This window comes from Xiphophorus couchianus, chromosome 12 (assembly GCF_001444195.1).
Source record: "Xiphophorus couchianus chromosome 12, X_couchianus-1.0, whole genome shotgun sequence".
Taxonomy (NCBI): Eukaryota; Metazoa; Chordata; class Actinopteri; order Cyprinodontiformes; family Poeciliidae; genus Xiphophorus; species Xiphophorus couchianus.
The window spans coordinates 14,228,119-14,247,424 of NC_040239.1; the positions used below are offsets into that span (position 1 = coordinate 14,228,119).

The following is a 19,306-nucleotide window of genomic DNA, read 5'->3' on the forward strand; positions in this document are numbered from 1 at the left end:
CCTAAAAACTACAAGTGATCATTTCATTAATCCAAAAGTAAAGATGTACTGATCAGGGTTTTCAGATTTTTATTAATTTTTTTCGAATTCTAACATTGTTTTTTTTAATTCATTTTCTTTTTAAATTTACTTTCAAATAACACATAAACAAGAAATATGCTTAAAGCTTTTTTTTTTTTCTTTTTTAAAAGATGCTGTAGATGAAGAATTTAGCCTACCAGGTTTTGTACTCGGATCTCCAGGCTGAATGTTTTTAGTTTAGGTCAATAAAATTGGAAATGTTTAGACTGCAGAAGTACTTTTTCTCCATTTTATTTGTGTAGCTTCTGTGCCATATCTTTGCTACCCACAGCAATTATTACTTTTACATTGAGAAATGAATTCTACTGACTTTGTCCTTTAACAAGAATAAGACTAAATTTGGGGGTTCTGTTCTGTCATCCAGCAATGAACCAATTAAATACCTCACAAGTACTGCAGAAGACAGTATTAACGATGCATTTGTCCAGACTTGAGTAAACAGGCTCTGTCTGCAGGAGGAGTGTTCATGTTGTACTGTTACTGTAACGGGCTTGGTCGTCTTTTACGTTGTGCAGAAATGTTTGAGGCCTGCCACAGCTTGTCTGAGGAGAAAACCAAACTGCCAATAGAAAGAAAACAAAGAACCCTACAAACAAATATGTTCATGGGCCGTTCCCACAGAAGATTGTGTTGTGCTGCCAAGCACAATCTCTGTTCCTTAGAGCTTCTAACTGATAGAGTTTTTTGCATGCACCATTTTTTTTGGTCCTCTTTATGCAGCTTCTGCTTCTAGATGTTTTTGTTGTTTCTCAACATTTACATGTTTCAATTTTATATCATACTCCTTTCTGAAAGAAATGATATTTCAAACTGGGCTGCAGTTTTTTTTATCCTAATATTATTAACTTGTTAAATATTCATTGATTGTTTACTCTTAACACTTTACAGTTGAGAGAAATTCTGCTTTTCAAATACTTGTTCCCCCCTGATTAAATGTAATTTCTAACATTTTGCTTTGTCTCCTGCAAACGCTAAACATTTATAATTTATTATAATTATCATTTTTATCATTATATCAGCTGCTGCACTGGGCAAGCTGAGACAATGTGGCTTTCGCTTTGCAGCGAGGTGCAGGAACAGGGTTGTTGATGTAGAAAACTGAATTCCTGTCCCTCCATCCATGATATGAAATGTATCTTTCAATACTGGGAAACGCTCTACTTTCAGGACTTTAGAGGACTCTTTGTGCTGAGACTAAGTAGCAAGCAGCATTTAAAACAGAAAAGAACATGGTCTGACTTCAGACTCGGATGATTCACGTGGGCTCCACATTTCTGTAATAGAAGACATCCAGTACTTCAGTTTGGATGAACTTTTGTGTTCTCAAATTACTGTGCAGAAGCGTAAAAGACAAAGATGGTTTAAATTTTAAGGGTACCATGCTAGCACTATGTCGGACCTGGTTTTGCCTTCGTAACGGCCTCAGTTCTTTGGCACAGAGTCATGAAGGTGTTGGAATCATCCTGCAGAGATCTGATGACATCAAACAACCCCAGCAGATTCGCTGGTCACAGATCAGTGATAAGATTCTCATGTTTCAATAAATCCTCAGGGTGCTTTATTGGATTACGATCTGGTGACTGTGGGGACTCTGCAGCACAGCGCACTTACTGTTGAGTTCAAGACACAAGTCTTAGGTGGTTTGAGCTTTGAATTGTCCTTCTGGAAGCATCCATCACAAGATGGATCCACTGTGGTCATAAAAAGAAGTACATTGCCAGCAACAATGCTCAAGTGGCTGAGATGTTGTAATTACACTCAGTCTGCCTTAAGGGGCCCAAACTGTGCAAGAAAAGAAAATATCCCTGACACTATGACCTCACACCTGGCAACCTGAGCCGTTGATACAAGGCAGGATTTTTGTTTTCATGGTGATTCCACCTAATTCTGATCTAACCATCTGAATGCTGCTGCAGATATCCATACTCATGGCTCAGGGAACATTTTTCCAATCATCCCTTGTACAGTTTTTGTGTGCATGTTGCTGTTGTGTGTTCAGAGATGATAATCTGCACAGATTGGTTGGATCAAGTGGATATTTGAGCTAACCATCTTTCAAACCAGTTTGGCAGTTCTTGTCATCAATTTTCTGTAAACTGAAGAGATGGATGTTTGAGAAAATCCCAACAGATCAGCAGTTTCAAAAATATCCAGACGAATGGATACTGGCGCCCATCTGGCGCCAGCAACCATAAATTATTGTCATGTAATTGACTAATTGGCTGCTTGTGGTTACAAACTATTTCGTTGATGTACCTAAAAGTATCTGGTGAGTATGTTACTCGTGAATTAATTAGCAAATCTTTCCTTCGTTTTCTGCGCATTCATCTCTGTAGGTTCTGGCCTATCCTAAGAAAGACGGGGTTAAAGCTTTTCTGTTAGTGCTAGAAGGTGGGTTTCCCTGGGAAATCATCTGGGAGCCGCTGTGAGGAGAAGGATGGCTTTACATGCCTGTTTTCAATTTTATTTCAAGCTCTGAAGTCCTGGTTTACAGCATGCCTCTCTGCAGATTGTGTTACCAGCACAATTTCAGTGCTTTCTCCTATTGCAAGCTCTCAGTTTACCAGAGTGAAATCCCAGAGCATGCGTTCCCTCTAGGCCATGACTGATGCTTCCTCAATGTGATCACAGATGTGCACCAAGGCCTTCGGATGGAAGCTTTTCAGACGGTTTTTTATTTTGACTACATTGTTGAGGTCAGCCATGATGCTCAGTGAGCCAAAATAAAAACCAAACTAAAGGGGAGATGCTCTACAGCTGGGATCATCGGTTGTGTTGTTGTGAATTATGCATTGCCTCCAACTTCTAATGAGTTTTCATGATTGTTCTGTTGTCAAAAGTTGTTTGTGATTGCAATCAATTTATGTCACTAAGGACAGTTGATTCATCATTGGCGCAAAGGTTTGCTTATTCTCAAGAGCATGGAGGCAAATTATGCGGAAGAGTTTTTGGGAAAATAATATAACATTTATCTTGAAACAGTTTAGATTTTTTTTTAAACAACTGAAAGCTGAGGGGGACTGATCTGTTCTTTGTTTTATTCTAGGTTAGGTTTATTATTATTATTTACATATGAAAAGCACTTCAAAATATCAACAATTCAATAAAAAATATTTTAAAAATAAGCTAAGATAAACTCATCCAAGTCATTCTCAGGCCCCAAAGAATTGCAGAAAAGCTTCAGAACAAAGACCTTTATCAGTGTTTGTGCTAGGAATGAAACACTCATGAAGCAAAAGAGGTGATCATGAGCTCAAATTTTCCTCTAGAGGCGGCGTTCACGGCTGTCAGGACGTTCCTGAAGCTTCTCACATGTAGACTGGATAAAGAGGGAACTTACTGGATGAGGTTGGCTTTGCAGGTGATTTTTCAGTAAACCTCAAGTGCAAAGGTCTCAACATGTACAGTCGGTAAACAAATAGCTTCCCATTGGTCAAAAGACTACATGGACAAAGAAAGGAAGTCCAATAGCCTTGCATTTATGCATTGCAGCACTCCCTTTAAACAACAAATTTTGTTTTCAACTACTCCTTCCATTGTTTTCTATAAAAAAGAGGAATTTTTGAAACATTTTAAATGGTATTCTTAGGCTTGTGTGTTTCATCATTTTCTCGAACTGTCGGTGTGTTTTCTTTTCTTTTTTTTTTTCCATGTCTGATTTAAACCTTTTCCTGGCAGACCAGCGTGGGGGTTTGGCATACATCCAGGCGGAGCTTTGCAGGGAATGGAAAGCGGTTGAATAGACTGCAGCCTACTCCCTAAATTAAACCTAAGAGGAAACAAACCTGTGTAACCTGCATACGCAAGAACATTTCTTAGGAACAGAAGTGACGCTTTTTATATATACAGTACAGACCAAACGTTTGGACACACCTTTCTAATTCAATGGGTTTTCTTAATTTTCATGACTATTTATAAGGCAAGAAATCCCACTTATTAACCTGACAGGGCACACCTATGAAGTGAAAACCATTTCAGGTGACGACCTCTTGAAGCTCATCAAGAAAATGCAGAGTGTGTGCAAAGCAGTAATCACAGCAAAAGGTTGCTACTTTGAAGAAACTAGAATATAAGGGGTATTTTCAGTTGTTTTACACTTTTTTGTTTAGTGCATATTTGTGTTATTATATGTGTTATTCATAGTTTTGATGCCTTCAGTGTGAATCTACATTGTCAATAGTCATGAAAATAAAGGAAACTCATCGAATTAAAAGGTGTGTCCAAACTTTTGGTCTGTACTGAATATTCTTTTTAATCAGGTTATCTGAGTACTGCTTTTGCTTGTTAAAACTATTAATTCTGCCTCTTCCACCACTTTACGTTTTAAATGATGACGACTTCAACAGTGCCTGGCAAAAGTATTTATTTACTTTTTACACTATTCATGTTTTTCCTGTTTGCAAACAGAAAACTAGAGTTTATTTCTTTTTACTGCAATACGCCAATGCAAAATGCAAATTTATGCAGTGAAAAGAAACGGACACACGGTATTAAAATTCTTAGCAAATGAAGATCTGATCAGTCTGGCATGCATTTGTATTTTTCTCCTTTACTCAGATGCCCTGAGTAAAAACAACCTGTTTGCAAATGGAGCCCACATCTCTTGGCTGTAATCAAAAACAACATGGCACTTTTTTCAAATTTAAAAATAAATCTAAAAAAATAAACTTTCTCACCATCTTTTTATAATTATGTACTCTTTGGGTAACATTTTCATTATCTCAGGATTGCATTAACACTGTCTCGCTGCTGTTTTCCTCTCCTACAGATCGCTTCCGTCTCTCCCTTCCCTCTGAGGATGTTTAGCTTGTTGTCACCATAGTGCAAAGGACAACACATCAACATCAACAGACTGTGAACAATTATGCCGCGCTTACTCAACATCCTCACCTCAAAGCCTAACTGTGGCCCTGTCTGGGTCGCCTTTGTTCTGCTTGGCATCTCAGCTCTAAACAGTCAAGCTAAAATTGGTAAGTGCAAGTCTCTATTTAGAGCTTCTAAGTTCTTGTTAATGTGTCTTTCTTCAGAAAAAAAACAGGAAATACTTGTTTTAATTATGTTTTATTTTATTTTTCTTTCCTAGTCCTAACTGTACCTCAGCAAGTGAGCCTTTCAGCCAACTTTTTCAGTCAACAACTAACTATTTCCTGGTTTGGAGGAGAGGCCACGACCTTTGACCTTATCATTTTGAGAACCGAATTCAACGAAACTGTCTTTTATGTAAGGATATTTCTTTCTTCAAATTCATGAACCAAAACCTATTTTTTAAACTTAAACATAATCGATTATTTGTAGACTTCTAGTCAAGAAGTCTAGATGTAAATGAACTTGACAAAACAAAAGCTACATAAAATACACAGAACTTATTTTTATTTCCTTGATGAATTAGAACCTAACTTTGTCATTGTTGAGTATAAAATCTAAGCATTTAATTATATTTGTGTCTAACTGTCTCAACTTGTGTACAAACTACAGGAAAATATCCTGAAATTTTCAGTTTAGAAAAATAGGAAATCTTTATATGGAATTTTTTTTTAGAACGCATGAGCAATATTTAAACATTTGCTTAAATTTCAGCTTGAGCTGCAACAATTGCCTGGAATCACACACCATTTCCAGGATGTCGTCTCATTCACTCTGCTTTCTGTGTTTTTTGTAGAACACAGTCCCAGCAGTAATGAACCAGGATGGTGGTCGGCACCAATGGACCTGGACTTCTGTTGAACCTCTGGAGTGCACATCATTATCAGTCAAAATCCGCTCAAGAGATGGAATAACAAAAAGTGAATGGAGTGAACCTCAGATCCTGAAAGGTCAGTTGGAAATGTATTTTTCTCAAATATAATTTCTCATTGGAGAACCTTTAGACTGCTTTCTTATCTGGTTGTTTAGTTTTACCATAAATGTGGCAACAACTCAATCCTGTCTTTTGTCCTAATCCGTTATTGTCATTTCTTCATCTCTTCTTCTTTGCAGGAAGGGATCTCCCGAGCAACAGCGTTCAACAGGTGTATCCTCAAGACAAAGTCGTGCCTGTAGGGGGCAACACAACTTTCTGTTGTATTGTGGAGGAGGGAAACGAGTTTAGAGACTTTCTCTACGGCTCGATAGAAATGAACGTGAAACGTTTGAGTCGACGAAGTTATGCCACCACCGCTGTTAACCAGAACTTATCTGGACCAACTGGAACAAATGTTTTGTGTCGTTTAAAGAACAAGCTGAATGGATCAGTCATCTTTGTCGGATGTAAGTTGTGTGGGTGAATGGTTGATTAATCTTATTGCATAAATAGTTCGAAAATGGGATTATTTGGAAGCTTTGAGCATGATGGGAAGTGGATCTTAAATTTATGCTATAGTTTGTTAAACCTGTCCATCTTTGGTGGAAAGTTGTGGGATACGTAGCTGTTCACACTCAATGACACAACTTGTAAAGAGTCCTAAAAATGAATCGTTTTCTGCAAGGGCATAATCTCACACTTAAAAATTAAAAACAGTCTAAACTGTAATTTGATTTACTAAGTGGCAAGAAATCCTATTTTCTTGGACTGAATATATAAATATGACATGAGACACAGGACCATTTCTCTTATCTACTCTAAAAAATGGAAAAAACAGAACGTGCACTATGTACAGTACATGGCATAAACAATAGACAGAGATATGTATTCTACTATCTAATTATGGTAATGCTTGTTGGCGACGTAATTGACTGGCATTAAAACATAGAGCAAGTGTGAAGCTGAGAGTGGGTAAAGGTCGTTGAAAAGACAGGATCAAAAACGTCAATTTCCTGGTTTGGTTTTAACCTCCCATGGTTCTGGTGCGACGCTCAGCGCAGCGATGTCACCGTCGGCTGGGTGGAGATGGAGTTGTTCCCGTCAACTTGTCAGTTCTTGAAATCACACGCAAATAAAAAAACTCGTAAAAGCACAGGCCAGGTTAGTGCGACCCCATCTCTTAAGACTGTGGGAAGGTTGAACAGTCAGACCACTAGCAGAAAAACGTAATCTGCAAATGTGTGAGGTGGATGAAATGCAAGCTTTTACTACCTTAAAACAAAGCATGTGCTTTAATACCAGCAATGCCAATCAATGTAGCTGACTACAAGTTCCAGTCAAAACTGGGAAAAAAAGCAGGACATTGGTGCAGACATTAAGAATCTCATTTTAAGGGAGACCTGGGAATAATGGCCAGCAGCATAAAACAAAACATTTGCAAACATATACAAATAGCATCCACAAAAAAGACCTAAACAATGTACACATATTGTACATGCATGCATTTCACTCTATTAGTATGTGATTTTTTTGTTTTACTCATTTCAAATTTTATACCAAAAACATGTAATGAAATGTTTATTGTTACTGCCACCATATGAATCGTATGCCATATCGCACATCCATGATGCTATCCAATAAAAGTAGATCAGTGTTAATCTTCATAAATCTGGAAACGCCTACGAAAATTTTTTTCTCTAAATGTTCTTTTTAATGTGAGTGTGTCACTGCAACAAAAACAATTGATTTCATGGATTTCTTTTTATGCGCCTTTAATAGAACCCCCAGTATTTATGGAGATTTCATATATCTGTCTGATTTTGTTTTTATAAGAAACCTTTACCGTGGTCCTAATGATGCTTGCATAATAATAATGGTTATGATGGTTGTAATACAGCATCTCCATTGTTAATGCTGTCCCATTTCCAGATCCACCTCTACCCACCAACTTTGAGTGCATAACTAATGACTTGACCTCAGCTGTGTGTTACTGGGATGGAGGACGAGTCACCAACCTGTATGGCAAGAGGAAAACAAGCTACTCCATAAATAAGAGGTACGTAGTCAACCTAGCAAAGTAAATACTTGCAAAAAGATTTCCACTTGGCCATAAACTACTGCATAGCACAGCTGCACAAACTTAGAGGACGAAACTTTCACCATTTACCAAATGGAAACTTAACCAGTGGCAAAATTCCACATAATTCCTGAACAACGTGGCAAGAATAATTTGGAGAGCATTGCTTCAGCCTTTATAAAGCAGCCTATGCTTAAATTACATAAATATGTGAATCACACAATCGATCATAATCTACAAAACAATCTGAAGGATGAGATATTAACCCCTTTATAGAGTAATGGTTATAATTGTACTTAAAAGAAGGAATTTTTATTTTCTTAGAATGAGTGTTTGCGAAGGTGGATTAAAAAAATCAAGATGAAAAATCAGCATTTGTTTGAAATGTATAGAAGAAAAATAAAGTCTAATGTCAGCAAGTAAGGATTTAAATGGGTGAACATTTACCAGCTACTGATTTGGAAAAGATTAAACATCAATTTACAGATTACTTATCAGTTCACAGATAGCAGCCATTAAGAGCTCTGCAGCTGCCTGTCTGTCAGAAACAGGATAGTTATAATTTTTAGGCATAATTCAGGGTTTTAACTTGACATAATCTGTTGAGAGACATTCTTTAGCTCGAAGATTTTCTTATTCAGATGCATTCTTATCTGCACTTGCATAAAAAAAAGGGCTACTGAGAACACAATAAAAAGTAAAATAAAAAACAGTCCGATTGTGAACGTAATAAATAAATGTATTGAGCAATCTATAAATCTAACTAAAAATCACATGCAGAAATGTGTAATCTGTGTTTTTACTTTAAGGGTTACATTTCTAAAATGGGAAAGTCATCCAGTTCTATTGGATATGAGCAGATTTATTATTTTGTCACAATATGTAGTATTCATTTTGAGGGTCCGGTGGACCACTAGAGTGCTCTGCTCACACCCAGACTACAGGATGTAAAGGTTTATAGATTTGCGTGTTTGGACCTTTTTGGCACTGTTGTTCTAAGATGGAGTTGAGTGAACGAGAGGATTCAACTTAGCTCCCGTGTCGTCTCCATTATTCTTACGCAGGGGCAAGAAAAGTGACAATAATAAACATTACAGAAACCATCTGTCGTCTTTTCTGTAATTTTCTCCATGGAATCAACATCGAAAACAGCTTAAAGAGCAAAACAATTTAGACTCTAGCATCAGTTTTTTGCAAAAGGCATTAATGCTGACTGATTGATACATCAATATGTCAGTAAGTCGGGGCGTGCTGTGGTGGTGCAGGGGGTTAGCACGCCCCACATTTGGAGGCCTTAGTCCTCGACGCGGACGTCACGGGTTCAGCTCTCTGTCCCGACGACCTTTACCGCATGTCTTCCCCCCTCTCCTCGCCCTCTTTCCTGTCTGCCTACTGTCACAAAAAATACGAGCCACTAGCGCCGCAAAAACTCTTCAGAGAAAAAATAAAAAATATGTCAATAAGTCATTAATGATGATTTCCAGGCAGTGTTTTTTTTTTTATTCTGTCACTTACCGTCTGAGATAATACAGTAATTCTGAGCTGTTAATAGTTGAATGTTCTCCAAAAAATATTTTTCTCTAGAGAGAAACAACAGAAAAAGAGAGATAAAAACTATAAAGCACTTAGGCTAAGTAACAACTTATGTCTGACTAATGGTGGGTTGGCTCTCATCCAGACATTTTGCAGAAATCTTTTGAAAGATGGCCAAAACGTCCTTTATTTTTGATCTACCACATTGCTGCTTAAGTCTTTGCTTATTTTGCTTTCTGAACTGCTTATGGAGAACCTGTAGATAAATACACAGTGCTTTAAAAAAACAAAAACAACACCCCAAAAACAAAAAGATTATTTCATTACATTTTTGGCCCATGGACCAGATCAGTGTTTTAATCTGGAACCTCTGGATCTTAAACCACATTTGGTTTAGACGTGTAAACAAAGCATTCTGTCTGCTATTTTGCTAATGAATATTTGCAAGCAAACTAAAATGAGAATCCCGCCCAGGTCTCATAAGTTTAAGTGTTATGAATTTTGAAATGGTGTACAAGTTGGTTTAGATGCCAAAAAAGTAAATCCCAAATAAATTGTTTTGTGAATGTTACAAAAGATTTCTAAAAGTCTGGTGAAATAATGGATTTTTAAAAATCTATAGGAAACTTGTCTGATCTGCTTTTAATCAAATACTGTTATTGTTGCATCATTATCTCTGTAGGGACTGTCCTGACGGGAAGTGTGTGCTGCCTGAGTGGGACGGTAACTGGACTCTCTTGGCAGTTAATCCCCTTGGCCAGTACAGTCTGACTTACTCAGCTGAACTTCTTCACAGAGGTAGGTGACCCGACCTTACTCTTCACCAGTGCGTCTAGTATACACTTTCGTTGATCTAGTTCCCGCAATAAGATTGATGAAGACAGAATCTGTATTTTTCATAAAAACATTTGCTACTCATCAGCTCATGTATTGTTTCACTGTTGCCCACAGTGGTGCCAGTAGCACCAGATAAGCTGAATGCCACTGACGATGCCTGGAATGCCACTGTGAAGTGGCATTGGCCATACAGTAGCTATTCCACCCTGGCTCTTCTCTGCCAGGTACAACTGGCCAGCCACAATATATTGGTAAGTTATTTTTAAAAGTTTTATTTTTAAATCCAAAACTTGAAAATCTAATTTTTTAGGGTTTAAACCCTGAAATATGTCCAGATTTCCTCTATTAAGTTTTAAATTACATTTAGTTGCATCAATAATTTTGTTCTTCGTTTTAAAATATATTTAATATTTAATATTTTAAAACTTTTAAATCAAAATATTATCCTACCAGCTTCATTGTTGTGGAAAAATATTTTGCATATATTCAGTCTTTATCAGGGACCACAATTATTGTAATGAAAAACGTGGGAGGGAAACCCCATGTAGTGCACTAGAAATTCTCAAACAGATCTTTATTAATTTTAAATCTTATTGCACAAACAGCTTGATGCCATTTGTATGAGACCATATTTGGTGGCTTTGTGATGTTTTTATGATGAAAGCACTTTGGAATGCCTTTTTGCTGAAATGTGCTGTACAAATATACTTGACTTGACTTATTCTTTCCTTCCTCTCTAAACCATAAATGGTCTGATGCCAGTCATCTAGGCATGGAGTCTGCGTCCACTAAATGCAAAATCTGAATAAATACTCATCACTCATAAAGTGGATTTGCATGCCCAACATTACTTTTATCTCTAAATCGTTCAAAACAATTGGAAGTGTTTAATGTTTTCCTGCCAAAGCATCAGTACGATTTGAACTATTGATTTTCCCTGAAATGCTCATTGCAAAAATATTTATGGTTAATGTTATCTTGGTGCACTTGAGTGGCAGTGGGCAAGATGGTAGGGTTCTGAGCTAGCTTAAGTTCATAAATAGGAAACCTCATTAAAATTATTTTTCTTGAGTAATAAAATGTAGTTTTGATCATCTTATTTTTTTTTTGTATTTTCTGTAGCTTAGAAATTTCTCAGGTGTGGGTCTCCATTCTGTTTTCCTGCCTCACCTCCACCCTAACACCAAATACAGAGTTCGAGTCCACTGTGGATCCCTGAATCACTTTTTAAAGTGGGGCAACTGGAGCAAAGAATTTCACTTCACAACCAAATCATATGGTAAGAGTTTTAATTTTCATTGGTGTTTGTGAATGAATGTTATCGTAAGGGAAGGCACCTGGTTTGATTGTAGTTTATGTATTTATTTAATGGTCTTTATAAAGACATAAAGACCATTATTGTTATTATTACAGGGTTCTGTTCCATTCATTTGTTTTTGGCAGAAATTTCAGTTTCAGGTATAGTGTAATTATTTACCTTTTTTCTTCTTCTGTGTTTAGTTCCTGAAGCCCCCGATGTGTGGATGTTTGTGAACAGAGACAACTCTGTGCGAGTTATGTGGAAGGTGATGTCTTTTCTTCAAAATCTTTCTTTTTTCTTGTTAGAATATGCAGCATTTACATCTAGGTAACAAGCATTACCCCGACTCTCTACAATAGTTTTCTTTCACATAAAGAAGTTTCTTATTTTCAGACTTCAACATGAAAATAATCTTTCTTCATTTTGTTCTCGTTTTTTTTTAGCCTCTGACGCGATGGCAGAGCCACGGTGTGCTCACAGGATACGAAGTTACTCTCTGGAACCTTGAAGAAAATGAAAACCAAACCAATAATTTATCTCCAAAAGATAACTCTTTGAACCTCACGGATTGGGCTTCAATCACTGCTGATAAGAAAGCCATTGCATCAGTGAAGGCAAACAATGTAAAGGGGATGTCTCAACCTTCCAGCATAATGTTAGGTTTAATAGGTATGTGTGGAGAGAGGGTGAATTTGTTGGATGTTTCACCAAACATGCCTGTGTGTTTTAATAAGCTTGTGTTTTGTGGACCGTGAAAACAAAGGATCAATACCACATACAGGAAAAGAAGAGATGTCTACTGCTTTACTAAAAGCTATACTTCTCATTTTCAGATGACAAGTGCGCTCCTTTGGCTCAGACCATTTATACCAGCAGTGGTTTCCCTTTGAGCTGGCAGCACAGTGACAACAGTACAGGCGGTTATTTGGTTGAGTGGTGTGAAGCTGTGTGCACGTCAGACTGCGCTGTGGACTGGATCAGACTGGACGCTGGAAGCACTCATGTATCCATTAAAGATTCTATCGGTATTCAGACTTATGAATGACTCTTCTAAGTCAAATTTAAATGCCGTTAAGATTTTTTTTTTTTGTTTGCTGTAAATTTAGGGTAAAATATTTCAGATTTTATTGTATAATATGGTGCACAATGTATAATATTGAATGTATATATATATATATATATTTTTGGTCATCAGTTAAATTCCAGCCAGGTGTGAGATACAACTTTTCCCTCTATGAGAGCCCATCAGTTTCCCCTGTACTAATACGGCGCTGGCAAGGATATATTCAGGAGCTGCGTAAGGATTGTGCAATATCCAGAAAATGAAATCTACTTTGGTGATTTTATGTACTGTTCTGCTTCATTTACATCTGTCTGCTGTGACCTCTGCAGCCCCGTCTATTTCTGTCAATCTGGAGATCAATCAGCAGGACTGTGACGTTGTTCTTAGCTGGGAGGAGATTCCACTGGCTGGCAGAAGAGGCTTCCTCCTAGGCTACAAAGTTTACAGAGTCAATAACTTCTCCAATTTCACACTACTTGGTAAATTCACCAGTTTACTGCCACAGTAAAGTGTTTCATAAAGGGGAAAAATCTATAAAACATTTCTTTTCTCTCTTTCTCTTGTTATTTTTGCCATTTAATTCAACAAATAAGATGGTGCGTGAAAATGGTAATTTCACTCAATAACATATTGGTTGCTTCCTTTTCTTTTCTGCATCTTTTCCAACCTGACATTTTTGTAGACGATCTGAGCCCTGAAATGAGGACGTACACTGTGAAGGATCTCTCTACCAGCACCTACAAATTCACTGTGAAGGCTTACACATCTGCAGGCGAGGATACAGGCGGCACTGCTGCCATCACGCTGAAGCAATGTGGTGTGTGAATTACGAATAAAATTCAGCTAATTTATTTTATGTTCAGATAAGATAAACATATGTAAATGTGTTTTTTTTTTGTTTGTTTTTACTGAAAATATGCTTTGATGTAGTCCAATTATAATGTGTGCCCTCATCAGAAAATCTTTATTCTTTGTGTGTTTGGTTTTTTGTTTTGTTTTTTCCTAACAGCGGATGGACTGATTCTGGAGATTTTGACTTCTTTGGGAATTGTGACTCTACTACTGACCACTGTTAGTTGCTTTTGCTACAAGAAAAGAAGATGGTACGAATGTTTGGATAGTTCTTTGTGTTCTTGAAAAGAATGTATTGACTGTGAAAATCTACATTTCTTAGTATCTTAATATGTTCTACACTGTTAAATCTATGACCATAAATATCACACAATGTAACAAGTGATATTTATTTGTTTCAGGGTAAAAAAGGCTTTCTACCCGGACATCCCTGAGCCCAAGCTGCCTGGTGATTGGTCGAGAACACAGGTACAGTACCACCTTAAAGGAGTCCAACTCTTCTGTACTCACATCTACAAATGACCAATCACCATCCATGTGAAAGTGACCCTGTAGTCTCTAATTTGTGCCTTTCAGGGACCTTTGGACGTGAAGCCGTTTCCCCACAGTATGGTCCACATCATAGAAAAACCCAAGTGGGATTTTAGTAAGGACGCTCTCGTTATCATTCCTGAGGAAGAGGATTATGAGGGAGAGGGAATTGGAGATGAGCCGGTAGACACAGATGAGCCTCAGCTGTTGCGTTACTACAACCAGGTGGTGGATGAGCGCCCCATTAGGCCGCGATTTCCAGACTCCTCAGTTTCATCCTCGTCTTCTGTAGATTCAGCCAACACTGATGTGACGTACACAGGTATCCAGACATCCCACTCCTCTTTGGTCTTCCCTTCAGACTCTCAGGGATTCTCTGAGGGCTTCCAACCACACAGTGGCCTCTCTTTAAGCAGCAGGAATAAAGGAGAGGGTTACCACCCACAGATGCACTCTGTAACCCTGGGTGGAAACCTAGCTTCTCCTGAGCCCATTGTGGAGCCTCACGCTGTTGGTTCTGAAGGCTACAAGCCCCAGAACTCCTGGCTTTTAGACTCTCCCACTGAGGGAGATGAAAATAGCCCGGCCCCCTCGCTGGGTTCACCCGCCTCTGTAGCTTCTACTCAGTTCCTCCTTCCTGACAGAGAAAGACATGAAGAAAAGAGACAACAACCATCATCAGCAGCAAACTGGTTCACCAACCTGCTGTCATCTGCAAAACCGTGACATCATCTCATTTTGGCTGTTAGGTGAACCCTTTTCGTTTCTGCCACCATTGTCTCATATCTACATGCAAGGAAGAATCCTCTCACTGTAGCACTGCATTTTCAAAACTTGCATCTTGACTGAGTTAATGCCGTTCAAGGTGACTTTACTAAAAAAATTCAACAAATGTACAAGTTTTTTTCCCCTCTTTTCTTTTTGCTGGGATATACATTAAAATGTACATGAAAAAATGTATTTTGTCAACAGATATCTACAGATTTGCAGTTGTCTCTGCTCATACGATGGTTAATGCCCCCCTGGAAAGCCTGAAAGTTGTTAAATTATTTTAAAAGCTTACTTGTGCAAAATGCTGTGATGGCCAATCATCTTGCATTTGCAGGTTAGTTTTTGTTATGTAAAATCTAGAGTCCTCTAAAAAAACTAGGACAAAAATAAGTTTCTCTGAGAGCACTAAAAAAATAGAAGTCTTAAACACTAGAAACGTGTGATTAATGCAGTGTTTAGAGTTCTATTTGTCCATATATAAATTCTAAGTTGACAAAAAGCTTGTATACGCAGTTTTTTAAAGTCTGGTGTTTATTGCGAACACAATACAACAGGCTTATTTTTGCTCAACATTTAATACATTTCTAAAAATGTAACTAATTAAAATATTAAATGGAGTGTACTTGTACAGCGCTTTATCAACTCCAGAAGAACCCAAAGCGCTTAACACTACATTCACACACTGATGGTGGCAAGCTACTACACTGTAGCCGCTGCTGCCCTGTGGCAGTCTGACAGAAGCAAAGCTGTCGTCTTTTCTGCTGTCAACTGATGAGTTACTGAAAGACAATGTCAAGTCACTTTAACAAGAAAAAAAATAGTACTAAAGTAGCTTCCATTTTTTATAGATTTTTTTTTTTAAATTACTGTTCTGAAAGATGCACTCATAAAGAAGTGGTGCTTTCTAATGAGGTCTGGACATGTGTGGGGGGTTGAACCTTTCGGATATACACTACAATAAGCTAAAATATTATAAAAACTGTTACTAAACTCAAACTGTTACTATTGAGAATTTTGTTTTGTCTTCCATATTCAGTGAAGTTTATTTTGTTGAACACATTTAACTTCAGGCCAGTGTCTTCTTTTAAAGCTATGCTCAGCATTATTGAGATTATTATGGGTATTAAATGAACTTTTCTGTGTACAGTGCATAAATTGTCTTCAAAGCTGTTATGCTTCCAAGAATTTGCACCATTTCACCTTTCACTGCCTTACCCCGAAGTATTTAAAATGTTCTGCAGGTATACAATTTACAACTGATCCAAAATGCACTGTATGGAGTTATAGATCCCACTGGAGTGTTAATGTAGAAAATTTTATTTAATCTTTTTATTTTAAATTTTTTTATGTGAACTACACTACATGTTACATTGTCTTTTAAATGCATGCAGCCACTTTCTATTTTTTTATGGCTGTGGAGCTGACTTGTAGCTCTACAGCTACCAGTCAGAACAAAACTTGTTCTGAGTAATTGTGTAATTTGGATTTTCAGAAATTGAAAGTAAAAACGTATGAATGAAAAACCAGTGTACACAAGGCAATTGAAAGTGAAAGTAGTTTGGAAACTAACTCAGACGTGTATATCAGTATAAGTGACCATTCAAGACAATAGTGACACTAAATTTGCAGGTTCAAACTTGAGTTCATGAATTTGAATATTAATATAATGACTTGATATGATGCCAGAAATGTCGTGAGAAATGTTGTCTTGAGTGCAGTAGCTTGGAAACTTAACAAACCAGCTACATTTCTGCTATGAGCCCAGTCTGCTTGTAATTTGCGACAGTGACGGCTTTTGACAAATTTTTGAATCTGTGCGATTCCAGCATTATTAGTCTGATGCTCAAAACAGTCATCACTCCCATTTATCCAAATAACTGCGACACCAGAATGCTTACCAATCCAAGAAGTAGTTATACAAATCTCAATTTTTTCTACATGTTTTATATGTTGGGGTATAACTCCACTGCAATTATGTTGCAGTCAAAACATTATTATCTGGACACCATGTGTCACTTTACCCACTCTGTCATAGTGCCTGTAATTAATTGCCCCACAGATTGTTTGGCAGCAAACGTCACTTCAAGAAGGAGGTGGAAAAGATAAAATACTCACACAGCAGCTGTAACTAAATCATCTATCCTTCATTTGGCTCAGACACAAAGACAAAATGCTTAGTTTAGTTTTTCTGGTTAGACATATAGAGGAAACATTTGGAAAAAGTGTTTTAGTTTGATCTGCAGCTATTAGCAGGTGTTTGTACTGATGCAGAAAACAAAAAAACTAAAATCTTAGTAAAACCAATTCTTTTCCTAGCAAACAGTCTGTCCCTCACAAACTACACCTGCATTTATCTTGATAGGCTTGCTGTAAACTTCCCTCACTTATCCACAACAAGAACAGTTGGGTCTTTCCCCTCAGGTTTGTGTTGACATTTTACTTAAATTTAAAATGTTTAATTGTTAAACAATCCTGGGTCAAAAATTGTCTGCCACTAAAAGACAATGTTATGGCCATTCTTTTTCATTCACAAGTGGGATTAGGATATTTCAAATAGCTGTCTTGTTATTATTATTATTGTTATTTGCAAAGCAAATCTTTTCTGTTTACATGACAGGCTTCAAGATGGCATCAATGAAAACATTGTTGTCATACATATGGAAGTGCCTCCATGTTTTCAGGTGTTTTTTTTTTTTTTAAGACTTTCAGTTTCAGGTAGTGCATTTTAAAAGTTTGTATCTGCTTAGAACAATTGGAAGGCTTATCAAGATTTCTATTCAAGGCTTTTGGGATTTTAGGCTCAAAAATATATTTGCCCTTTAAAGAGTCTGCATTTAGTAAAAAATGCACCATTGGTGAGGCTTTGCTAAAGTATCAGTAGGGAATGTTTATCCTTTGGGTAATACTTCTCAAAATCTCTGGATTTCCCTATTGTATCTTTTTTTTTTTCCAAGTCGGAATGGATTTTTTTCGGCTGACAGTTGTAAATTACTTTAGTGCCTCCAGCCAACAAGCTTTAATGAAAACGACTGTGACATGGAAACGCTATTAAAGGATGTTTTTACATTTGAGATACTGGTAAGGGGCAATCAGCCCAGTTTTTTTGACACTTGCAAACTTTTTCTTTAGCTTGTAAAACTGATTTAAAAGATTGCATACGAGTGTGCAAAAATGGCTGATTACCTTTAAAGTGTCATTATTAATTGTTACAGAATTTAATTTAAATGGCACCTTTTTTAAGAAAAAATGTTTATATGGGAGTAAGTGATTTCTTTCCTTGTCATAACAAAATGTTATACTTTATCAGATATATTTGAGTTTAATTAAAATCTTTTTTCATGTAATAAAATGTGAAGTTTTTCTAAAAAAAATATATTGTAAACCAACTTAATACTGTGTAGCTGAACTTTCTCTTTATCATATCACAAACTAATTTTTAACCAGTGTAAATGTGACCAGAAAAGTCATCATTGGTGTGTGCATATTGTTTTTCTTTCAAGCATATTTTTTTGTTTGCTAGAAACTGCCATCTCTGGGGGAAAAAAGATATGCAGGGTCTACTTGTTGTCTAACATCTCAATATTAGCTCAATAGTTTTGTGAACTTGATGCATGCTACATAAACTGTAAATACAAAACAGTGGCTTTGTGAACCTCTAAAATTGTTACCTTTTTGCCATCTTTGGCTTGAAACACTAACACATTGCATGATAACGTGACTTAAATGTTATCTGTTGAACAAATCCCCCTACCCCCTGGATTTCTGTAAAATGTAGAGAGTATATTGCAGAATATTTTATTAAGGACCTGTATAGTATAGGAATTGCTTCTGAGTGAATGTGTACATGTAAGACTCAATACCACAGATTGCTATCATTCTTGTTTAAATGCAATAAATCGCTTTTTGTCTGAACACTTGGAACTTTGTCGGTGTTTTCATTTCTGTGCTTGGTGAGCTAAATTACTCTTCAGAGAGTTTACTACTTATTAGTGTTGAGTATACAATTTTAATATGAAATGGCAGCATACATTGTTGCCATATCACCATGGCAACAATGTATGTATGAATACATGTATGTGACACACCCCAATTGGCTAATTAACTCAAAACATTTGCAAAGGTTCCCTGAGCCTCGAATGGTCTCAGGCTGGACCAGTTGAGGGGACAAATGTCCAGAGGACGGTCAATACAAAAGGTTATTGCTAAAGATCTGGTTGTTCAAGCTTATTTACCGGAAGTTAGGTGGAAGGAAAAAGTGTGGTAGGCTTTCAGATAAAAGTAAAGCTTGCTTTTCATTTGGAAATCAAGGTACTACAGTCTAAAGGAAGAGTGGGGATGCACAGAATTCACTTTATGTGAAGTCCAGTGTAAGTTTCAAACTTAGTGAAGATTTGGGGACCAGCTGGTGCAGGTCCACTGTGTTTATTAAGTCCACACTCATCTGGTTGGACATTTTAGACATTCCTTTGTTTCTTCTGCTGT

General features: G+C 37.1%; 1 protein-coding gene and 1 long non-coding RNA gene across 3 annotated transcripts in view; one reads left to right on the forward strand and one right to left on the reverse strand.

Moving 5' to 3' along the window:
* Positions 1 to 3,279, reverse strand: part of LOC114154207 (uncharacterized) — a 24,105-nt gene extending 20,826 nt beyond the window's left edge. The window contains exons 1-2 of the long non-coding RNA XR_003597520.1: positions 3,269 to 3,279; positions 2,721 to 2,726 (exon numbers count right to left, since the gene is read on the reverse strand). This is a non-coding gene — a long non-coding RNA (uncharacterized LOC114154207). The remainder of the gene's footprint in view (positions 1 to 2,720; positions 2,727 to 3,268) is intronic.
* The window catches only part of lifra (LIF receptor subunit alpha a), a 23,970-nt gene extending 5,228 nt beyond the window's left edge, over positions 1 to 18,742 (forward strand). The window contains exons 2-19 of one of the 2 annotated variants that reach the window (XM_028033076.1): positions 3,760 to 3,908; positions 4,850 to 5,051; positions 5,165 to 5,301; positions 5,741 to 5,894; positions 6,058 to 6,327; positions 7,790 to 7,916; positions 10,153 to 10,268; positions 10,422 to 10,558; positions 11,430 to 11,586; positions 11,808 to 11,872; positions 12,051 to 12,276; positions 12,441 to 12,632; positions 12,803 to 12,904; positions 13,000 to 13,149; positions 13,353 to 13,487; positions 13,680 to 13,773; positions 13,924 to 13,990; positions 14,099 to 18,742. In XM_028033076.1, coding sequence (XP_027888877.1) covers positions 4,946 to 5,051; positions 5,165 to 5,301; positions 5,741 to 5,894; positions 6,058 to 6,327; positions 7,790 to 7,916; positions 10,153 to 10,268; positions 10,422 to 10,558; positions 11,430 to 11,586; positions 11,808 to 11,872; positions 12,051 to 12,276; positions 12,441 to 12,632; positions 12,803 to 12,904; positions 13,000 to 13,149; positions 13,353 to 13,487; positions 13,680 to 13,773; positions 13,924 to 13,990; positions 14,099 to 14,779 — 2,916 coding nt within the window. In that variant the 5' untranslated portion in view covers positions 3,760 to 3,908; positions 4,850 to 4,945 and the 3' untranslated portion in view covers positions 14,780 to 18,742. The remainder of the gene's footprint in view (positions 1 to 3,759; positions 3,909 to 4,849; positions 5,052 to 5,164; positions 5,302 to 5,740; positions 5,895 to 6,057; positions 6,328 to 7,789; positions 7,917 to 10,152; positions 10,269 to 10,421; positions 10,559 to 11,429; positions 11,587 to 11,807; positions 11,873 to 12,050; positions 12,277 to 12,440; positions 12,633 to 12,802; positions 12,905 to 12,999; positions 13,150 to 13,352; positions 13,488 to 13,679; positions 13,774 to 13,923; positions 13,991 to 14,098) is intronic. The other variant, XM_028033075.1, reaches the window with a different exon arrangement.
* The last annotated feature ends 564 nt before the right edge of the window (positions 18,743 to 19,306 follow it).